At 41.9% G+C, this 22,359-nt stretch overlaps 1 protein-coding gene across 6 annotated transcripts in view; it reads left to right on the forward strand.

Annotated features, from left to right (window-relative positions):
- Positions 1 to 22,096, forward strand: part of esrp2 (epithelial splicing regulatory protein 2) — a 36,674-nt gene extending 14,578 nt beyond the window's left edge. For 2 of the 6 annotated variants that reach the window (XM_085991360.1, XM_085991359.1), the window contains 8 exons: positions 4,872 to 5,004; positions 5,097 to 5,139; positions 6,698 to 6,999; positions 8,652 to 8,870; positions 13,517 to 13,715; positions 14,367 to 14,559; positions 14,790 to 14,967; positions 21,228 to 22,096. In XM_085991360.1, coding sequence (XP_085847486.1) covers positions 4,872 to 5,004; positions 5,097 to 5,139; positions 6,698 to 6,999; positions 8,652 to 8,870; positions 13,517 to 13,715; positions 14,367 to 14,559; positions 14,790 to 14,967; positions 21,228 to 21,386 — 1,426 coding nt within the window. In that variant the 3' untranslated portion in view covers positions 21,387 to 22,096. Of the gene's footprint in view, positions 1 to 4,871; positions 5,005 to 5,096; positions 5,140 to 6,697; positions 7,000 to 8,651; positions 8,871 to 13,516; positions 13,716 to 14,366; positions 14,560 to 14,789; positions 14,968 to 15,207; positions 15,237 to 19,525; positions 19,643 to 21,227 lie in introns of those variants that run through there. The other 4 variants (XM_085991365.1, XM_085991364.1, XM_085991362.1 and 1 more) reach the window with 4 other exon arrangements.
- The last annotated feature ends 263 nt before the right edge of the window (positions 22,097 to 22,359 follow it).

Raw genomic sequence — 22,359 nt, forward strand, 5'->3', positions numbered from 1 at the left:
TCTCCTCCTTTGCCTCCCACAGCAGCCTGGGATACATCTCGTCCGGGCCTGGGGATTTATCCACTTTTTGGCCTGCTAAAACCGCTAGCACCTCCTCCCTCTCGATGCTAATATGTTCAAGTATGTCACAGTCCCCTTGCCCGATTTCTATGTCTGCATCGTCTTTCTCCATAGTGAACACAGATGCAAAAAATTCATTTAAAACCCCGCCTACATCATCTGGCTCTACACACAGATTGCCACTTTGGTCCCTAATGGGCCCTACCCTTTCCCTGGTTATCCTCTTGCCCTTAATATACTTATAAAACATCTTAGGATTTTCCTTTATTTTGCTCGCCAGCGTTATTTCATGGCCCCTCCTCGCCCTCCTAATTTCTTTTTTAAGTATGCCCTGCACTTTTTATACTCCTCTAGGGCTTCTTCCGTCTTTAGTCTTTTGTAACTGCCAAAAGCCCCCCTTTTATTTCTAATGCATTTTTGTATATCCCTTGTCATCCAAGGTTCCCTTTGCTTGTTGGTCTCACCCTTGACCTTTACAGGAACATGTTGGTGTTGTACTCTCTCTATTTCCCTTCTGAAAGTCTCCCACTGTTTTGATGTGGACTTTCCTGTAAGTAGCTGCTCCCAGTCCACTTTGGCCAGATCCTGCCTTATCATATTAAAATCGGCCTTCCCCCCAATTTAGAACCCTTATTTCCGGGCCGTCTTTGTCTTTTTCCATGACCACCTTAAATCTCACCAAATTATGGTCACTGTCGCCAAAATGCTCTCCTACTGATACTTCCACCACTTGCCCGGCTACATTCCCCAGAATTAGGTCCAGTACCGCCCCCTCTCTTGTAGGACTTTCTACATGTTGGCTCAAAAAGCTCTCCTGGATGCACTTTAAGAATTCTGCACCCTCTAAGCCTTTCACACTCTGACTATCCCAATTTATATTGGGGAAGTTGAAATCCCCCACTTATTACCCTATTATTTTCGCACTTCTCTGAGATTTGCCTACATATCTGTTCCTCTATCTCCCCCTGACTGTTTGGGGGCCTATAGTACACTCCCAGCAAAGTGCTTGCCCCCTTTTTGTTTTTAAGTTCTACCCATATGGCCTCATTAGAGGAACCCGCTAATATATCGTCCCTCCTTACAGCAGTAATTGACTCCTTAATTAATATTGCAACACCCCCTCCCCTTTTACACCCCCCTCTGTCTCGCCTGAAGATTCTATATCCCGGAATATTGAGCTGCCAGTCCTGACCCTCCCTCAACCATGTCTCCGTGATGGCAACAATATCGTACTCCCATGTGTTCAACAACAACTTCAGTTCATCCACCTCATTTGTAAGACTCCTTGCATTAAAATATATGCCTTCCAGCCCTGCCATATTCCCTTTTGCCTTCACATATTTGCTCTGCCTTCCCAGCTGACTTGTTTTTTCCTCTGTATTTGGCTGTAAATCACCCCCTACTATAGCTCCACTCTGTACCCCATCCCCCTGCCAAGTTAGTTTAAACCCCCCCCCCCCCCCCCAGCAGTGCTAGCAAACCTCCCCGCAAGGATATTGATTCCCCTCTGGTTCAGGTGTAAACCGTCCGACTTGTACAAGTCCCACCTTTCCCAGAAGCAGACCCAGTGATCCAGGAAACTAAAGCCCTCCCCCCTGCACCATCCCTTTAGCCACGCATTCATCTGTTCTATCTTCCTATTCCTATACCCACTGCAAAATTTTCCAGCATTTGCAAGTATGATCCTTTTTAGCCATAGAAGAATGTGTGGCAGTTAAAAATTCCTAGAATGAGGAAGATATTTCAGCACAAGTTAGCAAAATTAAAGCCCATGGCATTAAAGGGGCAGTGGCAGCGTGGATACAAAATTGGCTAAGGGACAGAAAGCAGAGAGTAGTGGTGAACAGTTGTTTTTCAGACTGGAGGGAGGTATACAATGGTGTTCCCCAGGGATTGGGATTGGGACCACTGCTCTTTGCTATATTAATGACCTGAACTTGGGTATACAGGGCATAATTTCAAAGTTTGCAGATGACACGAAACTTGGAAATGTAGTAACAGGCCTCATGAGGACGTAGACATACTGGTGAAATGGGAAGATTAAATTTAATGCAGAGAAGTCCGAAGTGATGATGTTTGGTAGGAAGAATGAGAGGCAATATAAACTTAATGGTACAATTTTAAAGGGGATGCAGGAACAGAGAGACCTGGGGGGTGTATGTACACAAATCTTTGAAGGTGGCAGGACAAGTTGAAAATGTTGTTTAAAAAGGCATTTGGGATCCTTGGCTTTATGAATAGAGTACAAAAGCAAGGAAGCTATGTTAAACTTTTATAAAACACTGGTTAGGCCTCCGCTGGAGTATTGTTTAATTCTGGGCACCACACTTGGAAGGATGTCAAGACCTTAGAGGGTACAGTAGAGATTTACTAGAATGGTACCAGGGATGAGGAACTTCAGCTATGTGGAGAGACTGGAGAAGCTGTGGCTGTTCTCCTTAAAGCAGAGAAGGTTAAGAGTAGATTTGATAGGTGTTCAAAATCAAGGAGAGACTGTTGCCAGTAGCAGAGGGGTCAGTAACCAAAGGGCACAGATTTAAGGAGATTGGCAAAAGAACCAGAGGTGACATGGGGGAACATTTTTTGACCGAGTTATGATGATCTGGAATGCACTACCTGAAAGGGTGGTGGAAGCAGATTCAATGGTATCTTTCAAAAGGGAATTGGTTAAATACTTGAAGGGGGAAAACAAATTGCAGAGCTATGGGGAAAGAGCAGGGGAGTGGGACTAATTGGATAGCTCTTTCAAAGAGCTGGCACAATTGGATGAATGGCCTCCTTCTGTGCTGTATCATTCTAGGAGGTGGTTATGCCATCCAGCTGGGTGCTTATTCTATATCTTTGAACTGTCTAATCTCATTTCCCCGCTGCTACCGTGTCCTTTTTATATTTGCGTTTATCTAATTCCCTCCTAAATGTTGTAATTGACTTTGATTCACTTGGTACTTGTAATGCATTCTATAGTCTATTAGCTCTGTGTGGTGGGGTGGGGGAAATCTTCTAACCTTGCCTGTTTATGCTTCTAGTACTTTAGTGATTCTATAACAAAGGAATAAATTTATAATCAATGGAAAAATTCCACTATTTACCTCCTCAAACCTTCAAAATTTTGAATACTTGCGTTAGATCCCTGTCCCTATTAACATTTTGTGCCTTTAGTGACGTCTTAGTTTGTCGGAGGTGCAATTAGATGTTCTTTGGAGATATGGGGTCAGATGCTCCGCTCGCAGTCAAATAGGACATCAAGGTTGTGAACAGCCAGGCTTGGGTTGAGACCATGTGAGGTGAAAGGAATCTGACTAGGATATGGAGTTTATGGTGGGGCAGGACTGGCTTTGGTCTTTCCAATGTTTAGCTGAGGCAATTGTGATTCATCCAAGATTGGATGTTGCACAAGCATTCTGCCAACACCAGCAAGGGAGGCGTCTAGAAAGGTGGTGGCGAGGTGGAGCTGGGTGTCATACACTGATCTTGTGTCTGTGGATAATGTCGCCATCAGCAGCATGTAGATTAGGAAGAGGAGGGGGGGGGTCAAGGAGTGATATTGTGGTGACATGAAGTAGCAATGTGGGGTTGGGAAGTGAAGATATTGCTAGAGATGCACTGGCTATGATCTAAGACAGGCAAGGGTAAATAACAAATTCTAGAATTATTTTTCTTTGTAATGATTATTAGGTCCAGCACATCTGTTGCCTCTCGGGTAGCCTCATGATGAGTTTAATCTGGTAATTGCTCCCTGTGGCACAGTTATTATTTTGGATTTAATCCTGTGCATGACGAACATCCTTGACGCCCCCCCCCCACCCCCTCAAGCCAGAAAAGCAGGTGACATGGTACTTCTGGGTGCCAACTAATTGTGCCATAGAGAAAAGGGTGTGGGTTTATTCTGTTTCCCTTTTTGTAGTGAGTTCCTCACTTTAGATGTGTTGTCTAGCCACCATTCCTTTTGGGAAGTGGCCAGGAGAGAACAACTCTCTTTGCGGTAGGGGGAAGGTAGGTGTGTGGAGAAGAAGTAAAAGGAGGAAAATACTTGGGCCAGTAAACATCAGAAATGTGTTCTTGGCTGGGAAATGGTGCATAGGTTGGTTTGGAATGAAATTAGAACAAAATAGGCCTCGAGATGGAAACACTCATAACGAGGACTTTTGTGAATCTTTTATAATAAAACAAGGGGAAATGGCCAGTGTGGGTGACTTCCCTCAGCCACTGTTGTCCGACTGTACAAGTGGTGAATCAGTTTTTTCTTTCCAATTTTCTCTCTTCCGTGGAATGATTCTCTTCTCCCTCCCCTTGTCCAGCAACCATAGTCCTCTAGTACTCTGCCAAATAGATGTTCACATGTCAGCTTTGACACTGAATGTCAACATGTATTTAACCATAAGGGGAATCGCAGTTGAATTGATCTTGTCGTCCAATGTTGCAAGCATTGCTGGATAGAGATCAAGAGCAAGAATCCTGCCTCTTTATTTCTGTGCTTAAATCAGGGTGCTAAGACCAATTTGTAGCACCCATACCATTGCACAGTTGAGATGCACAGACTGGGGATGATTCCTGGCACCTTCCTGGCATGTATAGTTCATTACTCATTGGATAAGCTTGAGTTATCAAGGGAAGCCCCCCAATATGCATGTTGTATAGACAAACCTCAAGAGTACAACACTGGGTATTTTTACTTTGTTATTAAAGATGCAAGAAGTTAATAGGGTTAAAAAATTAGTGTTAAGTGGATTGATGGCTGTCAGATTTGTAGTTGGCAATAATGGATGCATTAGTGAATATTTTTATAATGGGAATGCCTGGTTTTATTGTAGAGGTGGTGTAGCACTGTGCCTCAACTCGCAAGGAAGAAGAAATGGAGAAGCTCTTGTCAGATTCATCAATCCAGAACACAGAGACCTTGCACTCGAGAGGCACAAACATCATATGGGGAGCAGATACATTGAGGTGGGCACTAATGTGAAGTTACTTTAATTTCCCTTTTTTGCTTTGCTATTTAAAAGGAATGGTTGATTTATATAAAACTTATTTCTATTCAGGTATACAAGGCTACTGGAGAAGAATTCTTAAAAATTGCTGGAGGTAAGTTTTTAGAAAAATCCAAATCCCTCCTGCTATCTGGTTCAAGACATTTAAAACTTGTCACCAAGTCATACAATTTATGCCCAGGCATAATGGGATATGTGACTTGGCCCAAGGCTGAAGAATTTATCATAATATTCATAGAACCAGATTTTGATTCATGTTATGTTTACCTCTTCAGTTACAATATATACATATTAAATAGAATAAATCTCAGGAGATCAATGGTTTCTGATTACTTTCTTCACCGGGGGGGGGGGGGGAGAAAGAGAAGAATCAGCAGTAGAGGTATTGACCAGTCTGGATGAAGAGAGGTATTTAACTCCATTGTAGGTATTTGCTTTTAGTGAATCCCATGCATGGAAAGACTGGCCCTGCTAAGGAAATTGGCTTTCAACTTTTGTGGTGCTGGCAACTTCAGGTGTAAAGTATGCTGTTGCCTACAGATGTAGAACTGGCCAGAATTCTGCTGTCATTCCACCAGTTGTGCCTCTCGATGACACTGCCAAAGTGGGCAGACATGAGAAACATCTCTTTCCCTCCTTTCCGCCCCCCCCCCCCCCCCCCCCCACTACCTGAGAAAACCCTGTGATGAGCAGAGATGCAGTGTAACAGGGGTCCCACTCTAAAACATATCTGACGTGCCCCGAATCCACCTTTAAGGACTTTTGCAGAATTAACCTCCTCCGTTGCAGCACAAAGCTATGGGGGAGTGTTCATTGCTACCATGATGTCAACTGGTACCTTCTGTGCTAAAGTGCTTAAATCTGTCTGCCCATTGACTTTACTCCAGATCTCTCCTGTTTTGCAAAATGTGCAGCCTACAGCAAGGTGAGGTTTCTAAATTGAAACCAAGATGGCAGCCAAGTCTTTGGATTAGTTTTAAAACTCCTTTCAGATGAAGTTGGTGACTGGCAATGAAACTGGAATTTGCTGCTATGTCTAGTTATTAAAACTTTGGGGGTGGGGGGAGGTGGTGCAGCAAGAGCTAGTTGGTTTAGCTCCTGATGTAGTGAAATGATGCTGTAAAAGAATTCTGACTTTTTATTGGAATAAATCATCCAAATTGGCTCATTATTAAAATTGTGGCTTTTTTTGTAGTCAACTGCTGGTAGTCTTCTCTGGCTGAGAACTTTTTCTTGGCCTTGCCTACCTTTTGTCATAAATTAGTGTCTTGGCGAGGAGAGGATTATTGTGAAGCAGGAGTCCAGCTATCGTTTTATAACAAAAAAAATACCACCCACGTCTTTTTTCTCCTGATGGCAGTGACTCATCTGTTCTCATTGAACAGTTTTTTTTTCCAGTAAAGCCTTGAAGTGATTACAAGGCAATAAACTCATTTTGGGGTTCAGGTGACATTGTAATCTGCTCAAGGTTTGTCCTTTTGTGATTGATTTATATTAAAATAATTGAGCTTACCACCTTGTAATCGTGTTTTTTTTTCTGTATTTAACTAACCTTGGGCCACTGCTGTATTCACTGATTTCCTTATTTGGAAAGGGTGGTTACATAGTGCACTGTGGTATCTACTATTTTGAAAGATTACTTTTTAATGCAGGTACTTCGAATGAAGTGGCACAATTCTTGTCGAAGGAGAACCAAGTGATAATACGAATGCGTGGACTACCTTTCACAGCCACAGTAGATGATGTCCTAGGCTTTTTTGGAAATGAGTGTCCTGTTACAGGTGGCAAGGAGGGGCTCCTCTTTGTTAAATACCCTGATGGAAGACCTACTGGGGATGCATTTGTGTTGTTTGCATGTGAAGAGTTTGCGCAAAATGCCCTTAAAAAACACAAGGAAATATTGGGGAAGCGTTACATTGAGCTGTTCAGGAGTACTGCGGCAGAAGTACAGCAGGTTAGTATTCTTTACTGCATCATATTATAGTGTATCTGATTGAACATATCACAATTGTGTACGATCTTGATGTAACAATGTTAGAATAAATAAACGTTTGTCATTCTTTAATGGCCTCCTTCCAATTCATCCCCCTCAAATTTGGTGTTGAATATCCTCCATTTGAAGTCATAGAATCTTACGGCACAAAATAGACCATTTGGCCCTTCATGCCTGTGCCGGCTCTTTGAAAGTGCTATCCAATTGGTCCCACTGCCCTGCACGTTCCCCATAGCCCTGCAAATCTTTCCTTTTTCAAGTATTTATCCAATTCCCTTTCGAAAGTTGTTAATGAATCTGCTTCCACCGCCACCCTTTCAGGCAGTGCATTCCAGATTAAGGGATCATCCCTTTCCATGGTTGTTATCCTCGACCTGGTAGAAGGTGTACTTGCACAGTCCAAGAAGGGAATCTTCCTGAGTTGTGAACTTTTTCTTTGCTCCAACCACCTCTTGGCAGAAGCACTTGACTTGAGGGAAGCTGGGGAGCAACTGTTTGCTTGATTCAGATCTGTTGTGTTGCAAAATGGTGCTTGATCACTTTGTGCTTACTGCCAGCCAAACAGTGCAGATCACAATTAGGACTCGTGCAACAACATTTGTGGAGTGCAATTTCAGGTGGAGAGTGTGTTGATTGACCTTCTGCAACTTTGCATTAAACAGCTGCTCATAAGCCATGTTAGTCACCTAAGTACTGCCTGCAACTTTCTACACTGCACTGGACTAGCTGATGGCATCGAAGGAGATAGCAGAGCTGCTCTCCTTGTGTGACCTTGCATAGGTGATGACTTGAGGTTTAGCCTGAGTATGTAGATGTCATGTGTGACGAGGAACAGATGTGTTTTTAAGTTAGGAGTCCCAATGAGTTCATAGGCTACCTACAGTGATCAACCAAGTCTGGGGACACCTTTTGTTTTGTCCTGTTGCGGAACCATCTTAACACCTGCTACTTTCAGATAACGGGCTGGTTTTAAAGCAAAATTCAGCATTTTAAGAGAAAGTGTCAAAACTCCCAGATGACTGGAATTTAACAATTAACAGAACAAACTTCATTCTCTTACCTAAACTGGCATTTTTATTTTTGATTGTTTCCCTAACGATGAGACATTCCTTTTGAAGTAGGGGATGTGAATGCCTCAAGAAAGCAATGTTATGTCTGGAATTTATGTTGCATTAACTCCAATAGAGAAGATTATTACAAAATCTAGACTGTTAATCTCCAGAATAATATGGGCTGAGTATTTTCTTGCACTATTGAACCATCCATCTGGGGCTTCATTTATAATGTGACTGTAAAATTAATATGAGCTACTAAGTTGCAGTGTTAAGTCTTGAGCCAGGGCTCAATGAGACTCCAGAGGAATTTGGAGCGATACTCCCCGAAGGAGGGTCTTGCTTTGCATCATTCCAAGTGGAGTCAGGTTCTGACTCCAGCCTTGCACTACAACTTCCTAGCATGAATGTGAAGCAAAAGAGCTTTGCATGAACACAGCTGAGGTATAAATGTGACTTTAATGCTTCTGTGTAAGTGGCATCAAGTGTGTTGGAGCAGCTATGCAATGATGGTATTACGTGAAAGCTCCTTCTAACTTTGTTTTTCTTCCAATATCTCAGGTATTAAATAGATACATGTCTACACCACTAATTTCAACACTCCCAGCTCCGTTAATCCCTGTGCTACCTCAGCCATTCATTGCCACTGGAAATTCAAGGGACTGTATCCGTCTTCGGGGCCTTCCCTACACAGCAAGCATTGAAGATATTCTGGAGTTCATGGGAGAATTTACAATCGACATAAAACCTCATGGCGTTCACATGGTACTAAATCAACAGGTAACTTGCAGTCTACTACCACTAATGTGATATCATTACCCTTTGAAGAATGCCTGTAGTTGGGATTGGATAAAGGACATTTGTGAAGCTGTGATTCATTTTAATGTGCTAAAAAGTTCTCTGGATTTTGACATTACTTGAATTTATATATACATTGACCTGTAAATCAAACAGAGCCTCTCTTTTCAGGTGTGCTAATCCAGTTATGAATATTTTTCTGTGTATGAATCTATTTAAATTGTTGTTTGGTTAGCAAGTTGACCTACATTATATTTGTAATATAGTGTGGATTGTAGCATTGGTTTGGCTTGTGGACAACCCTGCATATTAATTCTTGGTGGTTGGTGGCAGAAGGGAGAGTGGCTTTAAAGCCTCCTAGCAAACTTAGCTGGTGGGTTTGGTTGTTCCACCAGAGTTTTGGAAGTTGTCCTATTTGAGTCAGTCATACTGGCACAGAAGGAGGTCATTCGGCCCATCAAGTCCATGCCGGCTCTCTAGAACAATCCAGTCAGTCCCATTCCCCTGCTTTATCCCCATAGCCCTGCAAGTTTATTTCCCTCAAGTGCCTATCCAGTCTCCCCTTGAAAACATTGTGTCCGCTTCCGTCGCTGCGTAAAAATTGTTTTCCTCACATCTCCTCTTTTCCCCCCCCCCCCCCCCCCCCCCGGTATCTCTTGCCCAAAACCTTAAAACTGTGTCCCCTAGTCCTTGTACCATCAACTAGCAGGAACAGCCTTCCCCTGTCTAGCCTATCCAAACCCGTCATAATCTTGTACACTTCTATCAAATCACCCCGCAACCTCCTTTGCTCTAATGAAAACAAATCCAACTTCTCCAACCTGTCCTTGTAGCCAAGATCCCCCATCCCCAGAACCATTCTGGTAAATCTCCTCTGCACCCTCTCAAGTGCCTTCACATCCTTCCTAAAGTGTGGTGATCAGAATTGGACGCAGTACTCCAGTTGTGGCCTAACTAGTGCTTTATAAAGGTTCAACTTAACCTCTCTACTTTTGTACTCAATACCTCTATTTATGAAGCCCAAGATCCTATATGCTTTGCTAACCACTCTCTCAATATGTCCTGCCACCTTCAGGGAGCTATGCACATTAACTCCCAGGTCCCTCTGTCCCTGCACACTCTTTAAAACTGTGTCATTAAGTATTTATTGCCTCTCCCTGTTCCTTCTGCACTGACCCTTGGGAAACACCACTGTCTACTATCCTCCAGTCTGAAAAACAGCCATTTACCACAACTTGCTGTTTTCTGTCCTTAAGCCAATTCCTTATCCAAGCCTGCCACTGACCCACCTATTCCATGAGCCTCATTTTTGTTAACCAGCCTTCTATGTGGTACTTTGCCAAACGCCTTCTGAAAAATCCATGTAGACAACACCTATTGCATGCCTTTCATCAATCCTCCCTGTTACTTCATCAAGAAGTTCAATTAGTTTAGTCAAACACGATCTGCCTTTTACAAATCAGTGTTGGCTCTCAATTAGTTTAAACCTCTCCAAGTGCCCGTTAATTTTTTCCTTGATTATTGTTTCTAAAACTTTACCCACCACTGATGTTAAACTGACCGGCCTGCAGTTACTGGGATTGTCCTTCTTCCCTTTCTTGAACAATGGTATCACATTTGCCACTTTCCAATCCTTGGGCTCCTCCCCTGCAACTAGAAGATTGGAAAATTATGGCAAGCCCTTCTGCTATCTCCTCCCCCAATTCCCTTAGCAATCTGGGAAGCAAGCCATCTGGACCAGGTGACTTTTATCGTGTTTGACCTCTGTTAGCTGTGTTGACTGGCTGTTGACAATGGGGAAGCAAATTTTAAAGAATCTCTAGTGGTTGGAACTCTTTTTGGTGTTTAAAACTACGTAAAGTTTACTGTGATTCTGATCCTAATGAAGTTTGTGTAGTCTCAGCTGACATCTGTTGTAGCTTGTACTGTAGAGCGAGTATTCAGACTGGATTTGTTTTTAATCTCCTCAATGACTAGTTATTTTGTAAATTGAATTTTGCACTTCTGTACACTTGAGTAGATTTGAGATTGCCATTGAAATGAGCCAGTCATGTCTTAGCATATCCTTTTAAGTGCATTTTTATGCTGCCTCTATTCCATTCTCTGCATCCACCCCCCGCCCCCCCCCCCCCCCCCCCACATCCCCAACCCACAGCTCCATTTTAAAATAAATCATTTTCTCCCTTGGAATTTTTCAATAGCAAATATATTCCATCAAAATCCAATGGGGTCTCCTGGTCATAAAACCAGGCATTGAATTATAACTTATCATTCAGTTGTAGCGGTACCACTGAGTGTCCCTTACTTACCTCACGCAATCCACGGGACTGCCTACTGAGTCCTCATGGTGTCTCCGTCTGGTGAAGACCTATTTTATGGCTCTCCTGTACCTAGCTCTACAACCTGTTAGAATTCCTCTGTTCCTGCATTAAAAACCTTTTTGATTGTTCTCCTGGAGTCGAACTCGATTATTAAGTAGGAATTTGTCCAATACCTACATCGGTAAACCCGAATACCTACACAGTAACATTTGGAATTTGTATCTGCGTTTAAGTTTACTATTCCAGTTCAGATCAAGAGCCTCTTGCATAAAATCACTTTTTAATTTCCTTTTACTAAGGTTCTCATTTTCAAATGTCTTCAACTTTTTGAGGGATTAATGAATTAGGCACTGAGCAAAACAAATAATGGATGCAGATGCTAGCTTGGAGCCCAAACATGTTTAGACAGGGAAATACTTGAGGGCTGATGGCTTTTTCACAGCACCACTCCATGAGCAGAACATTGCTTTGACTTGAGTTGGCAGTGTAGAAACATATGGGAGGTGTCAGTCCACCATCTCAATCCTTCATTAACTGCAGCTACAAGGAAACCCTATTCATGCTTATGTTAATTAGCCCCCTGCTGGCAGGCAGCAGTCTTGATTTGGTGTTTTGAGGTGGTTTCTTTGGCCTTTTTGTTACCAACCTCCTCACTGACCTTGGCTAACTCCATCTTGCAGATGTTCACAATCGTCCCATTATATCCTTTGTAAATAATCATGTAGCACAAGCCCATGTACTGAAGGTTGTCCTCAATGAAGTGTTGACAAGCACTGACTTCTGGGTATTTTTGTCTTCATCTTGGATCTCAGCAAGCTGTAGCAAAACTTAGCTGCTTTTTAGCTTTCAAAGTAAGAACATGTTCATTATTTGTTTTCATTTTAAATGGTGATTTGAGCTATGTATTTAACCAAACTTTGGGTAGAGGAAATAAGAGCCTGTCAATTGGAAGTATTCTACATGCATTTTGTTTGGGCCTATTGAGGGAATGCAAGCCTGGTATTATTAACAAGTCTGGGCTTGCATTTTTTAATAAACCTTGGCCCTGAAATTAGGATCGGGGGCTTGCCGCGCGTGCAAGCCCCCGATGTGCACTCACCCGGCGCGTCGACATCTGAAGCCCGGGCCTGCTTGCATTTCCTGTCACTGGCCCGGTTCAAATGTCGGCGCGATGTGCTTACCTGATCCAGCGGCGTAGTTAGTGCGATGTGCCGGCTGGGATCAGGTGAGCACTGTGCAGCCAATCAGGGGAGGGGAAACTTCATGAGTTTGAGAGTATGGGCTGCCAAAAAACTACTTAAACTTTAAATAAAATTTTAAAAAACATCCCACTGATTATATATTAACTAAGTTTAAAAAAATATTTTAAACAATTAATCAAATTTTTGAATTTTTTTTAAAAATAGGGTCTAAAACTAAACTTACCTTACTGTAAATTCTTTAAAAATAATAAACCTGTGGGGGGAAAAAAAAATTCTAAATTGTACTAAAAGACCACTTACCTGTAAAACTAAATACTTACGTCTGGTTTGGGGGTGGGGGGGGAGGAAAAGGAATTTCAGCGCGCACGCGCTGCATCACAAGTCGCAAGCGTTCTGCCTCTTAACCCCTTGGGTCAGAGGACAGGAAATGCCGGTTTGCTGTGCATGCTGAAAACCGGCAATTCCTCCAGGCACACGCGTGAGTACCCTGTCCGTACTCGCGTTGTGACAAGAATTGCTGGGCCCATGTCTTTTTACATAGAAAATTGTTGAATTTATCTATCGGGTATGAATTGGTTTTAGTGGTGATTCACAAAACTGCTCCACGCGTGAAGCAGTTTCACAACCAGTAGGTGTGGATAGGAAAAATGTTGTCTGACTTCTCATTTTCTGCTTGTGCCATGAGGTGAAGCTTTTAAGTAGAGAGAGGAAAGTCTTCAAATATCAAATGCAAATTCCCCATTATTTAAAACTTGATACATAGGAAGCAGGCAAGGCTCTCTGTGAATGAATTTAGTACTGGGGTTGTGTTTTGAACGGAGTTTTTTGATGGAGTCCCGGTCCGCCTTGTCGGAGTTGCCTCCAAGGTTTCCTGGATCTCTGGGGCGGCTGCAAGTCCACCCAGTTGAGGTTATGATTGCATGTTCAGTATTATTGAAAAGGCCTGGAGATTTGTGTGTTGACTCAGTGGAATTTATCTCTCTCTATTAAATGTGTTTTATATCCTTGACTAGAATTGTACATTCACTTTATTTAAAAGAAAAAATGTTTTAAGCTTGCAATAACATTTCTTTCTCTCTCTTTTTCCCCCCCCCCCACACCCCAGGGCCGGCCCTCAGGTGATGCTTTTATTCAGATGAAGTCCGCAGACCGTGCTTTCTTGGTTGCACAGAAATGTCACAAGAAGACAATGAAGGATAGATATGTGGAAGTGTTTCAATGTTCTGGAGATGAAATGAGCTATGTTTTAATGGGTGGCACTTTAAATCGTAGTGGCTTGTCTCCGCCACCATGTAAGTTACCATGTAAGTTTTGAATTCTGACGCTCTCTTGCTGCTAAAGGCTGAAATTGTGGTAGGTGGAGGCTGGAGCTTTGTTACCTTTTCATCTTTACCTGGTTTGCCATGATCAGTAATTCATCAATCAAGGCTTGAGATTGAATGGGGGTTTTGATTTTTTTTTTTCTCCCCACTGCCAACACCCCCCCCCCCCCCCCCCCCCTCACCAAATGACAAAATTGGACATTGTACTGGGCGAGTTTTGCTTTGTGGGGTACTTTCTGGAGCTCTGCATTAGGTCTGCCTGGTAGTAGGATTTTTAAACTTGATGCTCATATAGTTGCCAATGGGGTGGAGATAAGGTGGCCATTCACTGGGGTGTAGTTGGGTGTCTCAAATGCTTAACATCCAAGATGTCATGCATGTTGAGATTAGTGTTTGACTTTCACTAAACTGAAATGTATAGTTTTTAAATAAGCAATATGCCAAATTAACTTGAAGGATATGCATGAAGGCACAATTGGATTTAAGAAGTTTGTTGGCAACTATGCAATGGCTGCCTGTGGAGTTCAGACTCCTCGAATACTAATTATGCACCCGAGTGTTTATCAGATACACAAGTTGATTTATTAAACACCTTTCTGCTCTCATTTGTCCCTTTTTTTGTTTACCTTGCAGGCCTTTCCCCACCAACGTACCCGACATTCTCGCCTGGCACTGCTGTAATACCAGCTGAAGCAGCGCTTTATCAACCCCAAGCCCTGCTGGCTCCAGCACGGACAGCACAGCCCGCAGCACCCGCAGTTGCCTATTATCCTGCTCAGGCAACGGCCACTCAGCTTTATATGAATTACACGACCTACTATCCAAGGTAAATGTTTCAGTGGAATCTTTTTTGTTCATCGTATTGTTGCTGACAATGTGTAACACTTGGACCTCCAGTCCAAAAGGTTTGTTTGAGATGTCTCCCATAGCTTAGTGTGTGAATTCATTGTATGGGAAGGTACTGAACATGCAGCCAAGAAAAGTCTTGGGGAAATCTGCCCACTTCACTTTTTTGTTGAATATTTAGACTGATTTTTACGGTCCCTTTCCTTCCAGCCCTCCAGTATCTCCAACGACAGTAGGATACTTTGCAGCTCCCCAAGCAGCAATGGCTGCTGCAGTGTCCTCTGCAACCCATGCTGTGTTACCACAACCAGGAGCATTAGTTCGCATGCAGGGTCTACCTTATAATATTGCAACGAAAGACATCCTTAGCTTCTTCCAAGGATATCAGGTAAAGATCATTAATTTGTACATCTTGATCTTTTCCTGTCAGTACAAAATATTTTGATTTGAGGATATTCTGCATATATACCTCTTTTAAAGATTGCAGTGCAATTCTAAAACTTAAGTGTGTCTATATTATGGTTCACCTATTGGATAAGGCCTAAGAATATCTAACTGAACAATTTTTTTCTCATGCGTTCCATTTCTCTTGCTCTCCTGGATGTGTTGAATGACGTGCTGATCTTAGTGAATACACTTTGGACCACCTCTAGCTTGGTATGGCCGTGTGAAAATGGGAGTACTGTATACATTGCACTGTATGTGGGTATTGATCCGACAGGTGTCGATGGTGATGTAATTTAGCAGGAGTTTGATCTCTACCATCTCTGGGAGAAATGAGATGGTGGGTTTTCGGGTTCCTTGCCCCCCCCCCCCCCCCCCCTTCTCCTTCCTTCTCCCTCCCCCTATATTGAATCCTCTTTGGTTTAATGGGGCTTTTGTACTGCATGTGTGAACACTTTAATGAGCAGTTGCAGTAATACCAGACCTGCCATAGTATAAATACCATTTATGCGGTAGTAAAATGTGCTGTCTTAACTACAGTGAGGCCTATTTAAATGCACAAGTATTCTGTTAAATAAAAAATTTGAAAATGGGTTCATCCTTTATATATGATGCCAGAATCGTTGTGCTTTGCATCACTTACTTTCTTTCTTGATTGTTATTTGCTACCCTTCTCAATTATCTTATCTTACTGACCACTTCTAGTTGTGGAGATCTGCTTGTAGCAAGTTCTGTCTGTCTTTGATAACTGAGTAGAGGTACAACCAATTTTGGGCCAATCCATCTGGAGCAGTTTCTTCAAATCTAAATGTGCCATTTATTTTTGTGTTCCAATGGAAAAAGGTCCACGGTGAAGTCATTTTGTGTTAACAAAAATGTGCAATTATAGTTCAAGCATGTCTTTATTAAACCATGGTGTGTACTTCCCCACTATTTCTGCTTACAGCAAGACAAATGTATAAGCAGCTCCTGAAAACTAAACATTGTATGGATGTATGCACTGTCATGTTTGTAAAATGCACCCCAGCACTTAAAATGCTCCATTTCCAGGACTCTTATCTGTAGTATTATCACCAGCTGCTAGGTGTACAAGGGAAACTTAATTTTTTTTTAAAGTTCACTCCCTCTTGAGTGTGTAGCTTTTTCTTGGTCCTTGCCCCCTCCCCCCACCTCCTTGCCCCCTCCCCCCACCTCCTATCTGAAAAGTAGTACAAACTTCTATCCTTCCATTTGGTGAGTTCGTGAACTATCTTTAAATGGCAATATATGCCCCCAATATTTTAGATTTAAATGTAAAAAGTGCTTGACTTTTGGTATTAAAACCAGTTAATCCGTACATCTTGGATTTTTTTTCTTCCATTGGGCTATGTGTCTCTTTTGGTTTCCTTTTGAACAGATGGCACTTTTAGTATTTGATATTGCTGTATATTTTTCATTTATTAAAAGAAATCACCAGTTATCAGACAATCAGAACATGTGATGTTTTGGAGTACATCTTTGCAGAACCACAACAGGCCAACAAGGTGGTTATAGGGAAGACAAACTAATGTAGTCAAATTTACATGTTTGTGACTCATTCTGGATTGGTACAAAAGTCTTTCTCGCTGTCTGTCGCCTGGACTATTGCATGGAATTAGATTGTACTGCATTAAACTTGCAGCAGTAATGAGTCATATAAGGCAGCCAAATATTTGAATACCTTCACTTGCTAAAAATGTTTGTTTTAGTCATTGATTTGGGAGGTTTCCAGCTTAACAATTATATTTTCTGGATCTCCTTTATTCTCTTCCTTCTCCCTTCATCCTCTCCCACAAAAAAAATCACTTTAAAATTGCATTCTATGCAAGCAGGTCTGGTAATATGCTAATATTTGCACAGCCTAGCTGGTCCAACCTAGAATATTTTGCTGGGCAGGATTAGTCACAAGGTAATGGTTTTTATAAAATGGTGGATGGGCCTTTGCCAGGATTAATGATTCAACAGATTGTGACTGCATTGTGTGAATTTGTTAATCGGGTTTGTGAATGTACACGTCTGCTTTTATTGTTATCTTGACATTTTACTTCAGATGCCTGAAGCAATTTTTTTTCCCCACCCTTCGTTTGAATCTTGAAATTGGCAGGAGAGAATTTGTACTTTTTTTTTTTACAGATGTGAAAGCAAGCTCCAGGCACCTTGGAAACTGGAAAAGACTAAGTGGCACCTCCCAATCCCATTTGTTCCCCCGTCCACAACATTTTTCTGTTGAGCTGCGTAATTTAACTTTTCCCACTAATTTCACCATTTGAGGAGTTGTTCAAAGTGCTCCCATCTTCTTATCACTGAGGATATTTTTCAGCTTATTTTAAAAATATGAAATGATGCCTGATCAATGTTCACTTATCCATATTTGAACTCTTAGTAGACTTCTGTTTTTGGTTTTCTTGTTAATGAATACCTGGAGTGAACTACACTAGCCCTGATTTACTTCTGTTTCTCTTTTTGATATTCAAGGCTTTATCAAGTTATCGTCTTCGTCTTTATTCATAACCAAGTGTTGTAGTGCAGTAATCCGTAGGATGTACATAATCATACAGGGTTCTATAGCAGGGGTTCTCATCCTTTCTTGCTTCTGAGGCCCCCCCACCCCATGTTATAAAATTCCACAGACTCCCGTAACACATTAGTATTTTTTTCTCTCTCAATTCTCTCCGCACTAATCCCACTCACCATGTTACTACTACTATCTCAGTACTGCAGAAAATACTGGTCCTCACGGCCATCGCACTCCCTCTTTCCCTCCACATGAGCCCCAATCACCTGATCTCCCTCCTCCTCCCCCCCCCCCCCCCCCACAACCCCCGACTCGCTCACCAACTGTTCCTGGCACGTCAACTGGTCCCAGTTCTCTGCTTATCAGTCAAATAGTCTTTCCCCCCCCCCCCCCCCCCACTCCAATATTTTTTTTAACTTTTTATAACAAAAGTTAATTTAAGGCCCGTATGATTTTTCTCCTGAATTGTTTGCAGCAGTGTCCAGGTTAATGTTTTATTCCTGGTGATTCCAGGACAATCTTGGAAGGTTGAAATCCAAGCTGGAGGCCATCATTGGGTATGAACAATCGGGTCTGCCTGTGATACTTTCCTTGGTAGAGCAAGAGTGCAAACGTTCAAGGTATAGACTCGCAGGTGAAGAATGACTGAGGTTAGGCACCAAAGGGCAGCCAGCACCCTTGTAACTATACTATAGCGTGAGTCAACACTTTGAAGACAGCAGGAGAGAAAATGGCCAGTGTGGGGAGGAATATTAGAGCAGAATATTTAAATGGGTTTGCAAACTGTTTGTTTTGGTAATAAGAGTAAGAGGATAACTAAAGAAAGGGTAGGGCCTATTGGAGATCATGAGGGTAATCTGTGTGGAGGCGGAAGATGTCGGTAGGGTTCTTAATGAATACTTTGCGTCTGTTTTCACAGAGGGGTGAAGCAGACATTGCTATCGGGGGAGGAGTGTGAAATATTAAATGAAATAAACATCGTGAGAGAGGAAGTATTAAGGGGTTTAGCTACTTTTTTAAAAATGGATAAACCCCCAGGCCCGGATGAAGTGTATCCCAGGCTGTTAAGCGAAGCAAAAGAGGAAATAGCAGAGGCCCTGACCATTTTTCAATCCTCTCTGTCTTCAGGTATGGTGCTGGAGGACTGCTAATGTGGTATACTTGTTTTAAAAGTGAGAAAAGGATAGACTGAGTAATTACAGGCCAGTCAGCCTAACCTTGGTGATGGGAAAATTATTGGAAAGAATTCTGAAGGACAGGATAAATCTTCATTTAGAAAGACACTGATTAATCAAGGATAGTCAGTACCGATGGGAAGGTCATGTCTGACAAACTTGATTTGAATTTTTTGAGGAGGTAACGGAGGCGGGTATCCTCGCAGACTGGTTTTTTTTTTTTTTTTCTCTTTTCTCTTTCCCCCCCCCCCCCCCCCCCCCCACCCCCAACCCAGAACGTGAGGTCCAGGTCAGAGCCAGAGCTGCCAGTTTGCTCGGCTCAATTCCACCTTTACATGCCAGTGTATCTTTTTAACCCTGGACCACTTGAAATCATCTTGTGGGGACCCCCTGCTCTATAGCACTTGTGCTGGGTGAATGAGCATTTATAATATGGCTGATGTACTAGTCAAATACTAGCACTATTGTCTGTGTAGCTTGTCCTGTTCTGCCATGATCAGCACAAAGCTATTTGCAATAGACAGGTTTAATGGAGATATACATGAAACTGCAGTGTCAGATGTGGTTGAATTGTCGATAATGCTTACTTCATTTTCTTTTTTTAAATATTGGTGCCTTTTAGTCTTGCAGTCAAAGGGCTGTTAATTGATTCATGGTTTGTAAAAGTTAAAATTCTCTCTCGCCAAGTTAAAGCCCAGGTTTAGAACTTTCTAGGTTTGCAATTTGTGGTGAAGCATGCACTCACTGAGCAATGTTCCTTTTGACTGATGTATGTATTCAAACTTGTACTGTAGTATGCACCTGATGACTACAGCGGCCTTATTCAGATGAACGAACAAGCAAGGAGTATGTTTCAGGCACCCAAAGAGTGGGTCTGTTTGTAGATGACCGCCTTTACAAATTTCAATAAGGTAAGAGAGAAACTTCCCAGCTGGCTCTGTGGCCAGGCTTCACTCTCAAGTGAAATCAAGTGGTGTTTCAAAACTGGGATTTTTATTTCTCTCTCTCCACCTCATCTCTGGGACTACTATCGTCTTTCTTGACACCTTCCAACGATGAGCTGCAAACACATGGTGAGGTGGTTGTAGCCACTTTTTGAGCAGTGGTGGTTGCAGTGCTTTTTCAATGGTAGAAAAGAAATTGGGGGGGAAGAAAAAGTTGAACTTTTTTCTTGCATGGCTAAGGTAATATACTAATTGTCCACTCACTGCAGTAATACATTCACTTTGTGTGCACACACACACACTAAACAAGAAGTTATTTCCACGTGAGTTTAATGGATATATTTCTTTTGCGTAGCTTCTTCTTTCCTCCAAGAAGGAACTGAATATATGTCGGAACAGGATTGGAAGTTAATAGAGCTGGATATAGAATTATCCTATATTACGTGGCCATGATGGTTCCTATGCTGCTTTGGAAGATGGGAAAGGTGTAGGTGTGAAGGGCAGCAAGAAGAGGTTAAATAATGGAAGATGGATAAATAGATTACTTGCATACGATGAGGGCAATCCAGTATTTATACAGAAGTTTTTTTTCCTCTCCAGAGATTAAATGAGTGAGTAGAATCAATGAAGGTTTGCACATGTTCTGCAGAAGAAATAGACTTAGTGGGAAGAAAGACGTATTCTCAATCCCTGTTTTCTTACAAATCGAGGACTGGCTCTGAAATTAGCTCTACAAAACGTTATCTGGAATAAACCATTCCTTTCACTAGTTTAGTCTACCCAAGTTCTAAATTGCTTTAAGTTTGAGCAGATCTGATGATTCCTAATTTTACTTAAGAACTTAAGCATATTGTAACACTTCAGAAGTGTTAACCTAGCTCTAAGTCCAATTCCAATGCCCTGCACTTAATCTAGATTTAAACATATCTAGATATTGTCAGCATACCATTTTATTTGTTTAATGCTACCCCTTGCTCTCTGGTCTTATCTGCTGTGAAATTCTGTATTGAAGAGCTACAGAGCAACTTTGTTCTCTTGTGGTGGTTACTCATTACTTTCCTGAGTTTTCCTATGTTTTGTTTCTAACTTTTCATTTTGTCCATACCTGCTTAATATAGCACTAATAGTTGAAAAACTAGGTCTAAGAACAAGAGGGGTCCTAGTAATTTAACTAGATGGAAGCTAGATGAAAGACTGATCAATTGAACCACAATAGTCAAATTTCAGTTTGAAGAATGTGGCAAATAAAATTTTTGTTTAGCTAAACATTTTTGAAGTCTACCAGCTGGACAGGCTAAATCATTAACAACAACAGAAAATGCTGGAAGCACTCAGCAGGTCAGGCAGCATCGAGAGAGAGAAACAGAATTGACATTTCAGGTCTGTGACCCTTCGGCAGAATTAGGAAATTAGGCCAAATCATTAGATTGACTTGGAGGTCATTTACCAAAATATGCTGCTCCATCCAAGTTACACCAGGCACGCTGAAGACCCTCCAACTTTGCATCAAAGAATTTCCAAAAATTCTTCAGTGTCTTCTTTTTTCCCTCAGCTTCATGCAGATACGATCTTGGTTCTGTATAACTTTAATGGCCAGCCCAGTGGAGAAGCTTTGGTGACTTTCCCAACCCTCGAGATGGCTACACGAGCTGTGTCGGAAAAGAATGGACAACTTATTGGTCATCAGTGTATCAACCTCAGATTGGTGTAAGACTCACAGATCGACTTGCCAGCCTTCATACCCATGGGGAAAAGCATGATGATGATTCCTTTTTAAAGGAGAGCGGCCTTGTACAAAACATGGCAAAAAAAGGAAACTGCATGTGTAGGACACCCCCCTTCTGCCAAAGGGTTGTGCACTAATGCAAAAGCCATAATAGACTGCAATATTCTGCATCTACCTTTTTTTAACTGCCAACTCGCATTTATGATTTTGACTTTATACTGATGTGGAAGTGACTTGCAAAACTTGACAATGCTAAGTGTAGTTAAGTTATATTTTATTTAAACCTAGTAGCTTCAGAGCCATATGTAGACTCGCCGTTCTTAATGTGCATGCTGTGTTTATGTTAAACCATTTGTATATTATGATACAAGAATGCTGCTTATAGGTAATGCCTTTAATGCATGCAATAGAAATTTTTTTGTATATGCCTATAAGCTATAAGGATGAATTTTTTTTACACTAAGATGGCTAAGTGACAAACTATCTGCTGTTGGAGCACTAACACTTACGTTATCCATGATTTTTTTTTTTCCCCCCTGTGCCTTAATGCAAAGTGCAATATCAGCAGAACAAAGTTTTGAAAAGGCCTCATGTGAGGCTGAGTTGTATGTACTTTAGTTAATAGAGCAAGTTTGAAACTTGCAACAGTATAAAATCGTATGCTTTGTATAGCCAAACAATAAAAGTTTAAAGATGCATAAGCGAGTCTGTTTTAGCAATTTTTGCGACGTCCTTGCAGTTTTTGCTTGGCAATGAATTGCCATTCAACCTGACTGGTACAACATACCTCCATCACTTTGACTTGACTCCTGCTTTCTTGAAGGCAGCAATTCATGCTGGAGTACTGTTCCAAGGGCAGTGGCTACCCTCCAATACCACACCCAAGTGGTCATTCAGTGTGTGTCAGCAGGCTATTGGGTGTGGGAGGGGTTATTGAAACCAAGGCCAGCTTTTGGTC

The sequence above is a fragment of the Somniosus microcephalus genome, chromosome 6, assembly GCF_052327205.1.
Source record: "Somniosus microcephalus isolate GS21.2 chromosome 6, FLI_Smic_1.0, whole genome shotgun sequence".
Lineage (NCBI taxonomy): Eukaryota > Metazoa > Chordata > Chondrichthyes > Squaliformes > Somniosidae > Somniosus > Somniosus microcephalus.